This window comes from Simochromis diagramma, unplaced genomic scaffold, assembly GCF_900408965.1.
Source record: "Simochromis diagramma unplaced genomic scaffold, fSimDia1.1 OVJJ01000692.1, whole genome shotgun sequence".
NCBI lineage: Eukaryota > Metazoa > Chordata > Actinopteri > Cichliformes > Cichlidae > Simochromis > Simochromis diagramma.
The window spans coordinates 1,102,053-1,118,267 of NW_024387485.1; the positions used below are offsets into that span (position 1 = coordinate 1,102,053).

Here is a 16,215-nt window from a genome sequence, read left to right on the forward strand (position 1 = left end):
ACTGGACAGTAATGGCTTTATTGTATTGTTGGCGCTTGACAGATTAATTGATCTTGAAATGAATTGTATTGGTCTCTGAGAAGAAATTCTTTTATTTTATAGTTCTATCCCAAAAGAACCACCAAGAAGCCAATTATTATCTCTTCACATAAAGGTCATTTTTTATCACATAATTTAACTTCAGCATAATAATAATAACACAATAATAACACAAGCCTATTGGGGAGATATTAAAGCTTTATGTTACATTTCTTCTAGACCAGTTCTTGGTACTTGGCAGAGAAATGCTTTTTTGATAGTTATTTTGAAGCAACTTTTATTTGTCCAAGTTGCATTAAAACAATGATCAGTCAGTTAAACAGTTAAAAGTTTTCCTCGCTTCATCCCAGAATAAGAAAGAATAAAAAGGAAAATAAACAAACTCCCCTTTCCCCTGAGAACTAATGTTTATATCACCATCTTTTGAATTTGATAGATAGATTTCAAGTAGGTTATCTTTGAAAGGGTCTGTGTTGACCGTGCTCATCCTAAGAGCCAGCTCCAGGACTGCCTCCGGTCCTGGAGGAGCGATGCCATCAGGTCCATCAGGAAGTAGGGTTTGATTGTTCTTAGACGTGAGACCGGCTCCTTCTCTTCCGTGAGAAGAGAAGCACCTTGTTGGCGTAGTTGGAGGCTTTCTCTATCTGCTCCACCGCTCACCTTCAGGGTGTACAGTATGGTGGCCCGGTGGTTAGTACTGTTGCCTCACAGCAAAAAGCTCCTGACTTTCACTCTACCATCTCTACCTTTCTGTGTGAAGTTTATATGGAAATAGATTCAGGATTGGAGTGACCATCACCTGCCTTCTGTATATGGATGACATCAAACTGTATGCCGGGAGTGGGCAAGACATCAACTCACTGATCCATGAGCATTGGCCAAATGGTTGCAAATATAGGGAAAGTGATCTGGACTGAATATATGGAGATACCAGAAGGCAGGATAGTGGACAAAGAGAACAGTTATAAGTAGCTGAGTGTCCCACAGACCAATGGGAAGCATGATGAAGATGGACGGTCAGCCATAGCCAAATACCCACAAAAGCTAAGATAGATGCCAAGAAGGAAGCTCAAACAATAGGAATAAAATCTCCCCCCAAGATAAGCTGCTCAAAGTGTACATCACACAGCTGAAGACAAACTGTGATGTGAATTAGAAGTGGGAAGTGCAGAGGCCCTGATCATGGCAGCATGAGAACAGGCCCCAAGCACCAGATCCAGAGAGGCAGGAGTCTGCCTACAGTCTGTCTCTAAGTGCATGGAGGCAACTGTTGTTGTAATTTGGTGCTAAATAAATGAAATTGAATTGAATTACCACAGCTGACAGACCCAAGTTCAGGCTGTGCAAAGGTGCCACAGAGAGTATTCAGCAAATAGTAGTAGGATGTAATCTGCCTCTCAGCGTTCACTGGGAGGAACAATCAAGTGGATGCAAAAGTGCACCGGAACATCTGCGGCACATGTGGATTAGGATATCCCCAATTCCTGATAGGAGACACCACCAAAGATGGTTGAGAACAGCGGGGCTAAGATCCTGTGGGACCCCAGAGAGAAGAGGAGCTGCTGGCAAACCAGTCACAGTGGCAGCTGACAAGGAGCAGAAGATAGAATTTGCAATAGATGTGACAACCCAGCAGACATTACACAGCAACATCAGAATGAAGAAGCACTGGAAAAAAGTCAAGTACCAGGAGCTGAAGTAACATCAGGAGCAGTTGGTAATAGGAGTGTTTTTGAGCCATAACCCCCAAAGAGTGGCTCCAGCCTAATGCAGGCACAGTATCAGTGTGTGTGTGTGTGTGTGTGTGTGTGTGTGTGTGTGTGTGTGTGTGTGTGTGTGTGTGTGTGTGTGTGTAATTTAGGTTATCTGCAGCTGCAGCAGTGGTATAAAACTGGTCATTCTGAATAAGGCCACTCTACATAGTGACTACTTTAGGTAATGTAAGTATGTTATGATGGTAAAACTTGTAATATTAGGATTCTTCACTTAGCAAAACATTTAATACAGAAAAATGTTTATGAGCTTGTTTAGTGCCAGATTTCATATGAGATCTCAGGGCTGGACATGAGTCCCCAATGCTTCCCAGACCATTTTCCTTATTGTATTTGTTGGATTTCCCATGAGTGTTGGCTCCTGTGTCAAGTCTTTATTCAAAACAAATTTGGTGAATTTTGAAACAATTTTTCAAAATTCTGAACACGTGCACAGGACCACGTGCTCTAGGCTTTTCAATATTATATGTTACAAAAACGACAAAAAGATGAGCCCAGTGAAAGGGTTTAGAAGCGTGATACTGAATACTGTAATAATGAATTCCTTTTCACTGTAACATGCTTTAGTTGATGAGCAGTTATTGATCTTCTCCTCTGACAGACCCATCAGTCTCTCAAAGAAGCTCCAGAGTAAATAGGCCATTTCACAATAAGCTCTTCCTCACACAATAACTGGCACCCGTCACTATAACTCCCAACTTCACTGATATTGACGAGGAAATTGGTTCATGAGCGCAGTAACTTCCTCCTCAGTCTGTTTTTTAACACCAGATGGCTTCATTTGTACATTCTGTTGCATTTTGATTTGCTATCAGATTTATTTAAGCCTTCCTCCTCTCATCCTATCCTTCCATCTTTTCATGACTGGGTTCAAACTGAGGGTACAGCTGCGTCTCATTTTGATGTTATCTCCTTTGCAGCACACTGACATCTAGTGTTGGAGGCATTTTACTGCAACTTCTCTCGAGTGGAAGCGTCAATTGACTTTTTTGTGTATGTGCAGGCTTGTCGTCATGGCCATGTGCAGCACCTGGAGCATCTGTTGTTCTATGGAGCAGACATGGGCGCCCAGAATGCCTCGGGAAATGCTGCTCTACACATCTGTGCCCTATACAACCAGGTGAGCCGTGGGCGATTACATATGTTGACAGTTCATGAACTGGAGCTCTATTAGGGTTAATGTAGATTTAATATTGATTTCTTATTCAAATCCATTTTCAGGGTATTTTTTTGGCATTTTAACATTTTTGCCACTCTGTCTTATTCATACGTGCAGGCACACAGTGCCGTAAAAACATTTTTGCCCCGTTCCTGATTTTTAATATTAGTCAGAGATAACCTATGCAAATAGGTGTGAAATGATGATTTCATTTATTAAGGGAAAAAACTTTCCAAACCTCTTTCCCTGTGTGAAACAGTAAAGGAGTGATTTGGCCAGAATCCACACATTAGGTGTGACTCACTCACAGACAGTATGCTCTCATCACAGTTTCTATAACAGGCACATCAGAGGCACAAGTAAATGTGTACGTGCACCCTCTAGATCAGAGACAAAGTTGTGGTGAAAGAGAGAGGAAGTGCAATATTTAAATGCACCTAAATGCTGCAAAATTTGCGGCATTTGCGGCATTTGCAAAAGTTTGCAGCTAAACCATCAGTCGTCTATTTTGCATGGGTTACTTTTGCTTTATGCCTGGCGTCTCCATTTGTGTTAAATTTGTGAGTAAAAATTGTGTTTCCAGCCAAAGACACAATCCTTTGGGATTGCATCAGGGATGGTATCTGATCTAAACGTGTAGGTTAATTATTCTATATACACACATTGAGTGTGTATTTTGTGTGTTCTGTGGTTGGTATATTCCTGGTGCTGCACCTACAGCCATGGCTTATTTTGAAATCCATCTGCTATTCGGATTGGTTGATCCCACATTTTTGTGGTTTGTGAATCTGGATAACTTTCATTTTAAATGCGCATTAATGTTGTGACTGTTGTGTTGTATTACATTAGTTTTGCATTACTCTGTAAGATGGCTGAGATGCATTGTCACATAATTATAAGTTAAGTGAATCAAATCTCTGTCCTAATGAGGAAAAACTGGATATTTTTGTTCAAGAACACAAAAATAAAAGCAACAAGCTCAAAACGTATTTAACAGCAAAGGAACAAAAACGTTGTCTATGAAGCTACAAACCTGACTTGTCATTACTGCTTCTGTACCCGTTGACGTTCAAGCTCTGGCAGCTGGCTGGTCTCAACTCAGTATCACGGCAAAGGGTCTAATGCCCACCCTGTGTATGTCGTGCTTTGCTTCTCATTAGCATGAGATGGGAAAGCATGCTTAAGTTGGAATATGCTCCAGTACAAGTAGAGGTGGCTATTTTGTTTCAAGCTAATTCCAAAGAACATGGAAAAGCATTTAGAGAGACGTCACTGAGACATTTACATGAAAACACACATTATCCACCTAGCGTAATTGTTTAAATGACAAAGTGACACTGACATTACTTGGTCATTAGCGACTTCTTGGCTTTAAATATTGGCTCCCCCTGCTGGTACTGCAAATTCAGTATGCATGTCCATTTCAAGTACAAATGGTTTACCAGCATGTTTATTACACGCTTTGCCGTGATACAATATTCCAGCTTTAACATCATTCTGGAATATTTGCCATTTTGTGTAAGCATGCTGTCCATGCTAGTGCTAGTGCTTGAAAGAGTTTATATCATGTCAGCGGAAGTGGATAGTTCTTTATGTCCTGGGTGTACTTTGCACCATCGTATTGCTGTCCTTTCATTTAATAATTGGGGCGATTGTGGCTCAAGAGTTGGGAGTTCGCCTTGTAATTGGAAGGTTGCCGGTTCGAGCCCCGGCTTGGACAGTCTCGGTCGTTGTATCCTTGGGCAAGACACTTCACCCGTTGCCTACTGGTGGTAGTCAGAAGGCCCGGTGGCGCCAGTGTCCGGCAGCCTCACCTCTGTCAGTGCGCCCCAGGGTGGCTGTGGCTACAATGTAGCTGCCATCACCAGTGTGTGAATGGATGGATGACTGGATGTGTAAAGCGCTTTGGGGTCCTTAGGGACTAGTAAAGCGCTATATAAATACAGGCCATTTACCATTTAATAAAGCTTTAAGTAATATTCATTACTGCTCAGAAGCTGCAGACAGCTCGTTTCTCCTTAATGCACACGCACTGAAGTCAGCTGATTGCAGAACAAGAAAAAAGACATATGAACCATTCCCCAACTCCAATGACAGGCTCATAAGATTAGTGCAATGGGAAATTTAGTTACATTGTACTTCTTATGTCTTCATAGCCTAAATTTAATGATAATCATTTCACATTTTCCAGTCTTGATGAAAAAGTTCATTTTCGAGTCTGCCAGTTCTGTGTGAGAGGTATACAGTTCTCCATTACATGACAGATAACACTGAAAGCTATGAAGAGGGATTAGTTTTCATTTAGCACATTTCAGATGTTTAATGATTTGACCACCAACACATCCAGAGAATTACGTGTGAATTTTGTCAGAAGTTGTACATTTATCAGTTCTAAATTGTAAGCTCCAAATAATTCTGCTACTCTGTTACAAAGAATTTTTCAGTAGCAGTTCTTGGACCTAACCAATATGTTCTAAGCATTTAAAAAGAGTTAGTTTTCAAATGAAAGGTGACTATTTAAATCCTTTCAGCTTTCCTGTTATTTTTACAAGAGACTGTGTTCTTTATGGACAACAGCTTAAAACTCCATATCAGTATATGAACCATATGCATAGTGAAGTTGTCAGTGGGGTTTGGAGTGCGGTTGTTGGGGTGGTGATGCTTGTGGTTGGAGGAAGGATTGCAGAGAACAGATGAAATTTGTACATACACTACCTCTGTTCACCTTTGGGCAGCCGTGTACACATTAAGTTAATTGATCATTCTAAACTGGCCTTGGATGTGAGACAGATAAAGGGAATAAAGTGCTGTAGTAATATAGAGTGTGGCTCTGTGGTGTGATAGTTTTCTTTATGTGCAAAAGATTTCAAGACATAATCTAGGGGGCCCAAAACCAATGTACTCTGAGTGCCAGTGTAGCTGAGATATAATATACTGAGAGTGAACATTCTCAAAACTGTATTGTATATAGTTTATTTATTTTTTTATTGTGTAAATTTAATTTATGTAAAACTAAGGTTCCACGTGTCACTGTTGAAGTGGGGCATTAATCAGTGTGACGCCACTTGTAAACATGTTGCATGTGTGGGGTTTCCCAGCCAGAGCTGCATGGACTCCACACTGGTGAGGCACACTTTCTGTAGCTCCTCCTCTAAATTATACGTTTAAATTTGGTTTATTTTTCTTTGCTAAGTATTAGTTCTTATGGCTAAAAGCTCCCAAAGTGTTTTTGATTGCTTTGAACGAGAAAAATAGTAATTGGAACTGCGTTTTATCTGTTACACCATCCGTTTATGTGGTCCTTACTTGTGCTAAACAGGGATGAGGAGAGGCCTGCTGTTGCTGTGTGACACTGATTTTGCTGCTGCACTTTGTCTTTTAGAAATAAATCCAGTTTCCAGCCAGTCTGTGTCTGTCGTCACAACGCAGTCAACCATTTGAAATCTGCTACACCAGTCCCAAACCCAGACACATGGGAAGGCATCTGGTATCAAATCAGTGCCACAGCAAACATTCATCTGCAGGGTGATGCGCTGAGAAAAATCAAAAAGAAGCTTATAAATCTATGATTGAATGTGACATGTGGTCCGAATTTGGTCTGAGCAGTCACTGAGACTAAAGTTTGCTATATAATGTCGATTCTGTTTCCTCATTAACTTGCTCTATAATTTGGGGGTTGGGGAATCTTTTCTTCTGTAAAACAGCCTACACAGCAAAATCTCCAGTGTTAAATTAACACTGGAGAGTGTCTATATGGGTCCACACCTCTGAGTGTTAAATACAACACTGTTGAGTGTTAAATTAACACTTTTGACAGTGTTATATGTTTAAAAGTAACCTAGTCAGTTTTGAAGATTAACAATGGCTAACACTGAGCAGTGCTGATTTTCTAACACTGGAATATTTCTAACATTTTGAGTTATTTTCCAGTGTTAGAAAATCAGCACTGCTCAGTGTTAGCCATTGTTAATCTTCAAAACTGACTAGGTTACTTTTAAACATATAACACTGTCAACAGTGTTAATTTAACACTCAACAGTGTTGTATTTAACACTCAGAGGTGTGGACCCATATAAACACTCTCCAGTATTAATTTAACACTGGAGATTTTGCTGTGTATAATTGGATAAATAGCCAAGGTTCTCAAAGTGTCCTACTCAGATCGACTTGCCATGGCTCACCATGGTTTTCAGGGTTTTTCCATTACGTCATACCACCTGGTACCAGGTATTAAAAAGTACCTGCTCGGCCGGGGTTCCGAATATGTGAACCAAATTTTTTGAAACCCAGAAACGGGGAAAATGGCCACAAAAAACACCGCCATGATCCCCGAGTCTGACGAGAAGCCACAGACCGAACAGCAGGTATATTCTTGCCTTGATGTCCACCTTTGTTGCAGCGTTCATGTCGCATATTAATTACGTCATGGGATGCTCGGACGCAGACCAAACCTTTGTAACAATGAAAAATAGATTTCAAGAAGCCTGTCCCAGCTGCCATAGTGTGAGGACATGTCACTGGATTATCACACAGGGACAGACAGCTATTCAAATTCACATGCCACACTTATGGCTAATTAAAATCACCAATTAAGCCAACCCAAGCAACTGCATGTGGACACTTAAAAAACTTTCACACATACAGCTTTTGAAATTGAACAATTGCAGCATTATTATTGTTAGTTATTCTTGTAACATCTGGTCGAAATATAAAATCACTCTTCACTTTGTATACACTTTAACTGCTGTGCAATGTTTGCATTACCACGCCAGGTAATGGGGTGCATTTTATTAAAAAACTCAAAGTATTAATTTCTTCACTACAATGTTCACAATTTGCCTCCATATGTAGAGTTATTTATCAATAGATAAATACAGTGGGGCAAAAAAGTATTTAGTCAGCCACCGATTGTGCAAGTTCCCCCACTTAAAATGATGACAGAGGTCAGTAATTTGCACCAGAGGTACACTTCAACTGTGAGAGACAGAATGTGAAAAAAAAATCCATGAATCCACATGGTAGGATTTGTAAAGAATTTATATGTAAATTAGGGTGGAAAATAAGTATTTGGTCAATAACAAAAATACAACTCAATACTTTGTAACATAAGCTTTGTTGGCAATAACAGAGGTCAAACGTTTACTATAGGTCTTTACCAGGTTTGCACACACAGTAGCTGGTATTTTGGCCCATTCCTCCATGCAGATCTTCTCGAGAGCAGTGATGTTTTGGGGCTGTCGCCAAGCAACACGGACTTTCAACTCCCGCCACAGATTTTCTATGGGGTTGAGGTCTGGAGACTGGCTAGGCCACTCCAGGACTTCCAAATGCTTCTTACGGAGCCACTCCTTTGTTGCCCGGGCGGTGTGTTTTGGATCATTGTCATGTTGGAAGACCCAGCCTCGTTTCTTCTTCAAAGTTCTCACTGATGGAAGGAGGTTTTGGCTCAAAATCTCACGATACATGGCCCCATTCATTCTGTCCTTAACACGGATCAGTCGTCCTGTCCCCTTGGCAGAAAAAACAGCCCCATAGCATGATGTTTCCACCCCCATGCTTCACAGTAGGTATGGTGTTCTTGGGATGCAACTCAGTATTCTTCTTCCTCCAAACACGACGAGTTGAGTTTATACCAAAAAGTTCTACTTTGGTTTCATCTGACCACATGACATTCTCCCAATCCTCTGCTGTATCATCCATGTGCTCTCTGGCAAACTTCAGACGGGCCTGGACATGCACTGGCTTCAGCAGCGGAACACGTCTGGCACTGCGGGATTTGATTCGCTGCCGTTGTAGTGTGTTACTGATGGTGACCTTTGTTACTTTGGTCCCAGCTCTCTGCAGGTCATTCACCAGGTCCCCCCGTGTGGTTCTGGGATCTTTGCTCACCGTTCTCATGATCATTTTGACCCCACGGCATGAGATCTTGCGTGGAGCCCCAGATCGAGGGAGATTATCAGTGGTCTTGTATGTCTTCCATTTTCTGATGATTGCTCCCACAGTTGATTTTTTCACACCAAGCTGCTTGCCTATTGTAGATGCACTCTTCCCAGTCTGGTGCAGGTCTACAATACTTTTCCTGGTGTCCTTCGAAAGCTCTTTGGTCTTGGCCATGGCGGAGTTTGGAGAAAATATGTCTTAAATTTTAGATTCCTCAAAGGAGCCACCCTTTGCTTTGTTGACAGCACTGCAAACTCTTGGTCTTCTCTCAGTAAGCGTCATGATGCAGTCCCCTGAAATTGTTTCCCTTCACAGGTGTGCATTATCAGGGTTCATTTGTGGAGTTTCTTGCCTTCCTAATGGGGTTGGGACCATCAGTTGTGTTGTGCAGAAGTCAGGTTGGTACACAGCTGACAGCTCTAGTTGACAACTGTTAGAATTCATATTATGGCAAGAACCAATCAGCTAAGTGAAGGGAAATGACAGTCCATCATTACATTTAAGAACTGAAGGTCAGTCAGTTAGTCTGGAAAATTTCTGAAACTTTGAATGTGTCTCCAAGTACACTGACAAAAACCATCAAGAGCTACAATAATACTGGCTCACATGAGGACCGCCCCAAGCACCTCAGATCAGAGCCCAGATAAATGCCACACAGTGTTCCAGTAGCAGACATATTTCTACATCAAAGGTTCAGAGGAGACTGCATGAATCAGGCCTTCATGACCAAATAGCTGCTAAGAAACCACGACTAAGGAAAAGCAACAAGCAGAAGAGATTTGTTTGGGCAAAGAAACACGAGGAATGGACATTAGACCAGTGAAAAGTCTGATGAGTCCAAATTTGAGATCTTTGGTTCCACCCACCGTGTCTTTGTACAACACAGAAAAGGTGACCAGATGACCTCTACACCCATGAAGCCTCATGAGCTTCCCTTAATGAGAGCAACAAAGCAGAAAACCAAAGCAAAGGGTGGCTATTTTGAAGAATCTAAAATATAAAACATTTCACACTTCTTTGCTTACTATATGCCTTCAGTGAGAATCTACAATGTCATGAAAATAAAGGAAAACCGTTATATGAGAAGGTGTGTCCAAACTTTTGACTTGTTGTGTAGGTGTACAAAAAAGTGTTTGTGTGAGTGGGTGAATGAGGCATGTTGTCAAGTAGAGTAGAAAAGCCCTGTGTAAGTATCATACCATTTACCAACTCTGACAGCCCTAACCAGTTTTAACCTAATGGTTGCATACAGTATATGATCATTTCTCTGTTATACTGTATAAAAGGCTTTCAACTGGAAAAAATAAGAAAAGAAAAGGTGGACGTGAATGCAACCCTCTATTTCCTGCTGACAGGTACATTACAGTATCTCACTGAACTGATTTAACTATTTTAAATGCTGTGTGCTCCTGTGTGCTAATATATGCACTCCTGCTTTTGTTGCTGACTCCACCGTTTTCGGTTCTGCTATGACTGCATACAAACTGAATACAGTGTGATTTCCTTCCCTTTTGTAGCAGTCTCTTTACAAGTTTTTCATCATGGAAATGATGTTCTGATGTTGAACTATGGGCGCCTGGTGTATCCCAGGAGTATACCGTCCTGAAATCGTAACTTTTAGCTCTACATTATTTGTGACAGCAGCTGTAGCAGCCTCTCAGTTTTTCTTTTTCTTTTCTTGGCTCTTATTATCTTGATTGCCAATGGTTTAGGCAGTCTCTCATTTACCATGTGATAAAAATGACAAATGGGACAAAAGCTTAAAAGTCAATTTCACTGTGATGATCTACAAAAACACTGTTCTCCTCATCATTCCACATCATGTCTCAGGAGCAGAAAGAGATATGGACGTAAACTGCAACTTAATAGGTTGGCTGAGGCATGCACATACACTTACTTGGATGTGGAGCCACTTCACCCCTCGTCTAAGATGTTTCTTTAGTTCTCTTGCTAGGATGATAATTGTAGTTGAATTTAACAATAATCTGAATTTCAAAAACAAGTGTGGCTGTTTTTCTGAATGGGCTTGAGCAAAGCACAGTGGATGGCATGTTTCTTCATTAGCTTGAACATGCACACATTCTAGCTTATTTTGACTTGCTTGCACATAAATACACACATAGGCACACACGCACTGCTGTTACAAATAGCTCCCAAGAAAAGCACACAAGTGGAAAATATATTTTGAGGATTTTTTAAATGTTTATATCTTCCAAGTGCAGTGGGATTTGTACTGAGTAGCAAAAAATAGCTCGTATCTGTTGATAAGTCTAACTGAATGTGCACAGATTGGATTTCAAAGACCACTCCGCTTAAACCTATCTTTATACTCTTTATCTAAAGGTCAGCAGTGCCCTCTAACACTTGTTTGTAAAGCCAGTCATCTGAGACCATTTAACACATTGACCTTGGAGTGGGGCCAGTTAAGCAGAGAAGTACTGCTTTGAATAAAAAGCAGCCCACTGATTTATTTGTATCAAAGTAAGAAATCACTGTCTTTTAAATCCAATCTTTACCAAAGGAAACAGATATGACATTGATCTGCAAATGAGAAACTAAAGCAATGTTTTAGTCTCTCTTTACCTGTGGATTTATTCTTTTCCATTCACCTGGCTGCTGTCATTTTTAAAGAAGTGGAAAACCTTGGAACCTTTTGACTTCTGAGGCACAGTGAGGTGAACTGGTGTGAGAAGAAAGACTGTTTGATGATAATTTTTACACCACCCTTGTTATGAGGGGAAAACAGGGGTGGATGAAACCATCTTCTGGTTGGTCAAAGTAGCCATTCATGTTACCCGAATCCTCCAATCAATTCCTTTCTAATTAGTTTTGTTACCACATTAATTTCATCTTCCTCTGTCTCTTCGTCATGTCTCCACAGCTAGTGCTAACAGCAGCAGACTCATGTGACAGTGAGGCCTGGTTACTAGCTGTTGCCGGTACTAATGTTCTGGCAGTTAACATGTTGGTCTATTATTAGTTTCTTTTTATTGTTTTCTCTCAGCTTTTCAGCTCCACTTCTTCCAAACTAAACTTTTTCTACAAGCTGCGTGAGCACGCAGCGAAGGTAGGGGAGAGACCAGTCGCTGAGAGATTTGTTTGGCCAATCCAGTGTCAGTAATGAAAATGACAAAATGGGATGCCGTCAGTGCTTGTACGCCCAGTGCGCGGTCAAACCCATGCCCGGTATATCAGATTACCAATTCAGCACTGCACTCATGAAAACCGAAGCCCAAACATACTGGATTTTTCAAGAGGCACCAACTCCATCAAATCAGTGTTGCCATCTTAGCGACTTTGCTGCTATATTTAGCGAGTTTTCAGAGCCCCTTAGCGACTTTTTTTCTAAAAAGCGACTAGCGACAAATCTAGCAACTTTTCTGGTGTTGTTGGAGACTTATTTATGACCACTTTTTGACTTGAAAGCGCCTATAGCTCTTACTCTCAACAAGCAGCGGCGCTTTGGCACCTCACCCGTGCCAAAGCGCTCACAGGCGGAGGATAGTCCTCCCCTCGCTGCTATCAGGACAGGAGATGTTCACACCTGTGCGTCCAAAATGCAAATGAATCGCGCATGAGCGAAGCCGCCGCTCCCGCACTGACTGTAACGCAGTCAGTTCTTCTTTTACTGTTATGCTTTTTTGTGGATCACAAGGTTTAAAACTACTTATAAACACACACACACACACACACACACACAAAGTAACTCTCCCAGAGTGCCTATTTCGGGTCACTTGCCGGTCCAGGCCCAGATAAAGGAGCAGGGTTGGAATTGTGACATTAAAAAAACAATAATTGCTAAAAGAAATTTAATTTGTAGTTCTAAATAAATTCTAAATGCATTTAGGACGCTTTTACTCACTTTGTCTCTTCCACGATGTTATTTCTCTCTCCAACAACATAGGTTACAATTACATTAGCATGACCAATTATGCAAATTAGGCGATGACATCATTTAGCGACTTCTAGCGATTTTTAGGACAACCAATAGAGATTTTCCTTACTGAAGAGTTGGCAACACTGCATCAAATTAGCAAAGGTGAGGAAGCAAATTTTCTACACTGCTCTTTGCACCCATAGCTCTGCTAAGCAGACCTTTTTTAAAAAGTCCTTGTGCTTGTAAAATTATATTTATCTTCAGTATTCACTCACGTAAATTTACATCATGGATATATGAAGAATATGAAAGGACACTGCAGTTAAAAGGACATTTGATCCTCTCAGTGTGCACCAGAGGACACTACCTGTTGAAGGTGCTAACACAGCTAATGCTAGTATCGCTGGTGTAGCCCCACTGTTGTCGGCTCATTTTAGCTTTTGAAAATATTACATACCAGCAATACTAGCTAGCTGCCATTTTTAGTAAACTAATGTGCTCTTTATAAGGCAAGGCAAGGCAAGGCAAGTTTATTTGTATAGCACAATTCAACAACAAGGTGATTCAAAGTGCTTTACAGAGACATTAGAAACAAGAACAAATAAAAAGCATGATTTAAAATTGATTAAAACAAGCAAATAAACTAACTAACTAATTAACAAACAAACAAACAAACAAACAACAGTATATAAAATCAAAACAGATAAAATCAGAACAGTAGATAAAATCAGTAGTTAAATGTAAGTTTTGAAATTTAAGCTTAAAGTGTGGATTTGGTGTTTTATTCAAATGCAGCTGAGAACAGGTGAGTCTTCAACCTGGATTTAAATAAACTGAGTGTTTCAGCTGATCTGAGGCTTTCTGGCAGTTTGTTCCAGATATTAGGAGCATAAAAGCTGAATGCAGCTTCTCCGTGTCTGGTTCTGACTCTGGGAACTGATAAAAGACCAGATCCAGATGACCTGAGGGATCTGGATGGTTCATACTGGGTCAGGAGGTCATTGATGTATTTTGGTCCTAAACCATTCAGAGCTTTATAGACCAGCATCAGAACTTTAAAGTCTATCCTCTGACGGACAGGCAGCCAGTGTAAGGACCTCAGAGCTGGACTGATGTGGTCCACTTTTTTGGTCTTAGTGAGGACTCGAGCAGCAGAGTTCTGAATGAGCTGTAGTTGTCTGACTGATTTTTTAGGTCGACCTGTAAAGATGCTGTTACAGTAATCAAGCCTACTAAAGATGAATGCATGGACTAGTTTTTCCAGGTCCTGTTGAGACATCAGATCTTTTATCCTTGATATATTCTTGAGGTGATAGTAAGCTGACTTTGTTATTGTCTTAATGTGTTTTTCTAAGTTTAGGTCTGCATCCATCACTACACCCAAATTTCTCGCCTGGTTTGTGGTTTTTAGATGTATAGATTGAAGTTCTCTGGTGACCTGTAATCGTTTTTCTTTGGCGCCAAAGACTATTACCTCAGTTTTGTTTTTGTTTAGCTGGAGAAAATTGTGGCACAACCAGTCATTGATTTCCTCAATGCATTTACCAAGAGCCTGTACAGGGCCTCGGTCTCCTGGTGACATTGTGATATATATTTGTGTGTCATCTGCATAGCTGTGATAGTTTATTTTGTTGTTGTTTATAATCTGTGCCAGTGGGAGCATGTAGATGTTAAACAGAAGGGGTCCCAAGATGGAACCTTGGGGAACTCCACATGTGATACTTGTCTGCTCAGATGTGAAGTTACCTATTGATACAAAGTATTTCCTGTTTTCTAAGTATGTTTTGAACCAGTTTAGTACAGTTCCTGAAAGACCTGTCCAGTTCTCCAGTCGTTTGAGTAATATGTTGTGGTCAACTGTATCAAATGCTGCACTGAGATCCAGTAAAACTAGGACTGACATTTTTCCACTGTCTGTATTCAGACATATGTCATTAAACACTTTGGTCAGAGCGGTTTCAGTGCTGTGGTTCTGTCTAAAACCTGACTGGAAGGCATCGTAGCAATTATTCTGTTTTAAGAAGTAACTGAGCTGTTGAGAAACTGCTTTTTCAATGATCTTACTTAAAAACGGGAGATTTGAGATTGGCCTGTAGTTGTTCATTTGTGTCTTGTCAAGATTGTCCTTTTTCAGTATAGGTTTGATTACAGCAGTTTTTAGTGATTCTGGAAACACACCTGATAATAAAGAAAAGTTGACGATCTGTAACAGGTCTGACTCTAAAGTCTTTGAGACCTTTTTGAAAAAACGTGTTGGCAGGACATCTAAACAGCAGGAGGAGGAGTTCAGTTGACCTAAGATGTCCTCCAGGTCTTTGCTGTTAATAGGGTGAAACTGTTTCATGGTGTTTAAACAGTTTTTCAGTGGACACAGTACATATCCTGAATCTGCTGTTGATGTACCAATTGCTTGTCTAATCTTTTGGATTTTGTCTGTGAAGAATTTGGCAAAGTCATTGCAGGCCATGGTCGAATGAAGTTCAGCTGCCACTGACACAGGAGGGTTTGTTAGCCTGTCAACTGTAGAAAATAAGACCCGAGCATTATGGCTGTTTTTAGTGATGATGTCAGAGAAGTAGGACCTCCTTGCATTCCTCAGTTGTAAATTATAATTGTGAAGTTTCTCTTTATAGATGTCATAATGAACCTGGAGGTTTGTTTTTCTCCATCTGCGCTCAGCTTTCCTACACTCTCTTTTTTCATTTTTCACTAGTGTGGAGTTTCTCCATGGAGACTTTTTCCTTCCAGAGATAACCTTCACCTTAATGGGAGCAATAGTGTCCATTACATTTAACATGTTAGCATTGAAGCTATTGACGAGCTCATTGACTGACCCTCTGGGCAGGTCAGGTGTTAATGGGAAGACCTGGTTAAAAATTGCACTACTGTGTTCAGTTATACACCGTTTTGTGATCACTGTTGATATATTTGTGTGGGCTGAGATTTTACTTTCAAAGAAAACACAGTAATGATCAGACAGGCCCACATCAGACACAGTAACCTTTGAAATGCTCAGGCCTTTGGAGATCAGTAGGTCAAGAGTGTGCCCTCTATTGTGTGTGGCCTCTGTTACATGCTGAGTCAGCCCAAAGTTGCCCAGAGTGTTACTCAGGTCTTTAGTCCCTTTGTCCTGAGGGTTGTCCACATGAATGTTAAAATCCCCAGCAATAATTACACAGTCAAAATCAACACAGATCACAGACAGCAGTTCACTGAGGTCATTAAAAAAGTCTGTGCAGTATTTGGGAGGCCTGTAAACATTAAGAAACACAACTTTGGATGGGGCCTTCAGCTGTAAAGCCACATATTCAAAAGACTGAAAACTTCCAGGAGATAGCTGCTTACATTGAAATGATTCATTAAATAAGACAGCGACCCCCCCTCCTCCTCTCCTGCTCACCCTGACCTCACTGATAAAACTGTAGTTA

General features: G+C 40.8%; 1 protein-coding gene and 1 long non-coding RNA gene across 5 annotated transcripts in view; both read left to right on the plus strand.

Annotated features, from left to right (window-relative positions):
- shank2b (SH3 and multiple ankyrin repeat domains 2b) overlaps nt 1-16,215 on the plus strand; it is a 305,670-nt gene that overhangs the window by 129,352 nt on the left and 160,103 nt on the right. For all 4 annotated transcript variants that reach the window (XM_040016691.1, XM_040016692.1, XM_040016693.1 and 1 more), the window contains exon 8: nt 2,815-2,931. In XM_040016691.1, coding sequence (XP_039872625.1) covers nt 2,815-2,931 — 117 coding nt within the window. The remainder of the gene's footprint in view (nt 1-2,814; nt 2,932-16,215) is intronic.
- On the plus strand, nt 4,859-6,514 carry LOC120724506. Its single transcript, XR_005693944.1, has 2 exons — nt 4,859-6,093; nt 6,290-6,514. It is a non-coding gene; the product is annotated as an uncharacterized LOC120724506 (long non-coding RNA).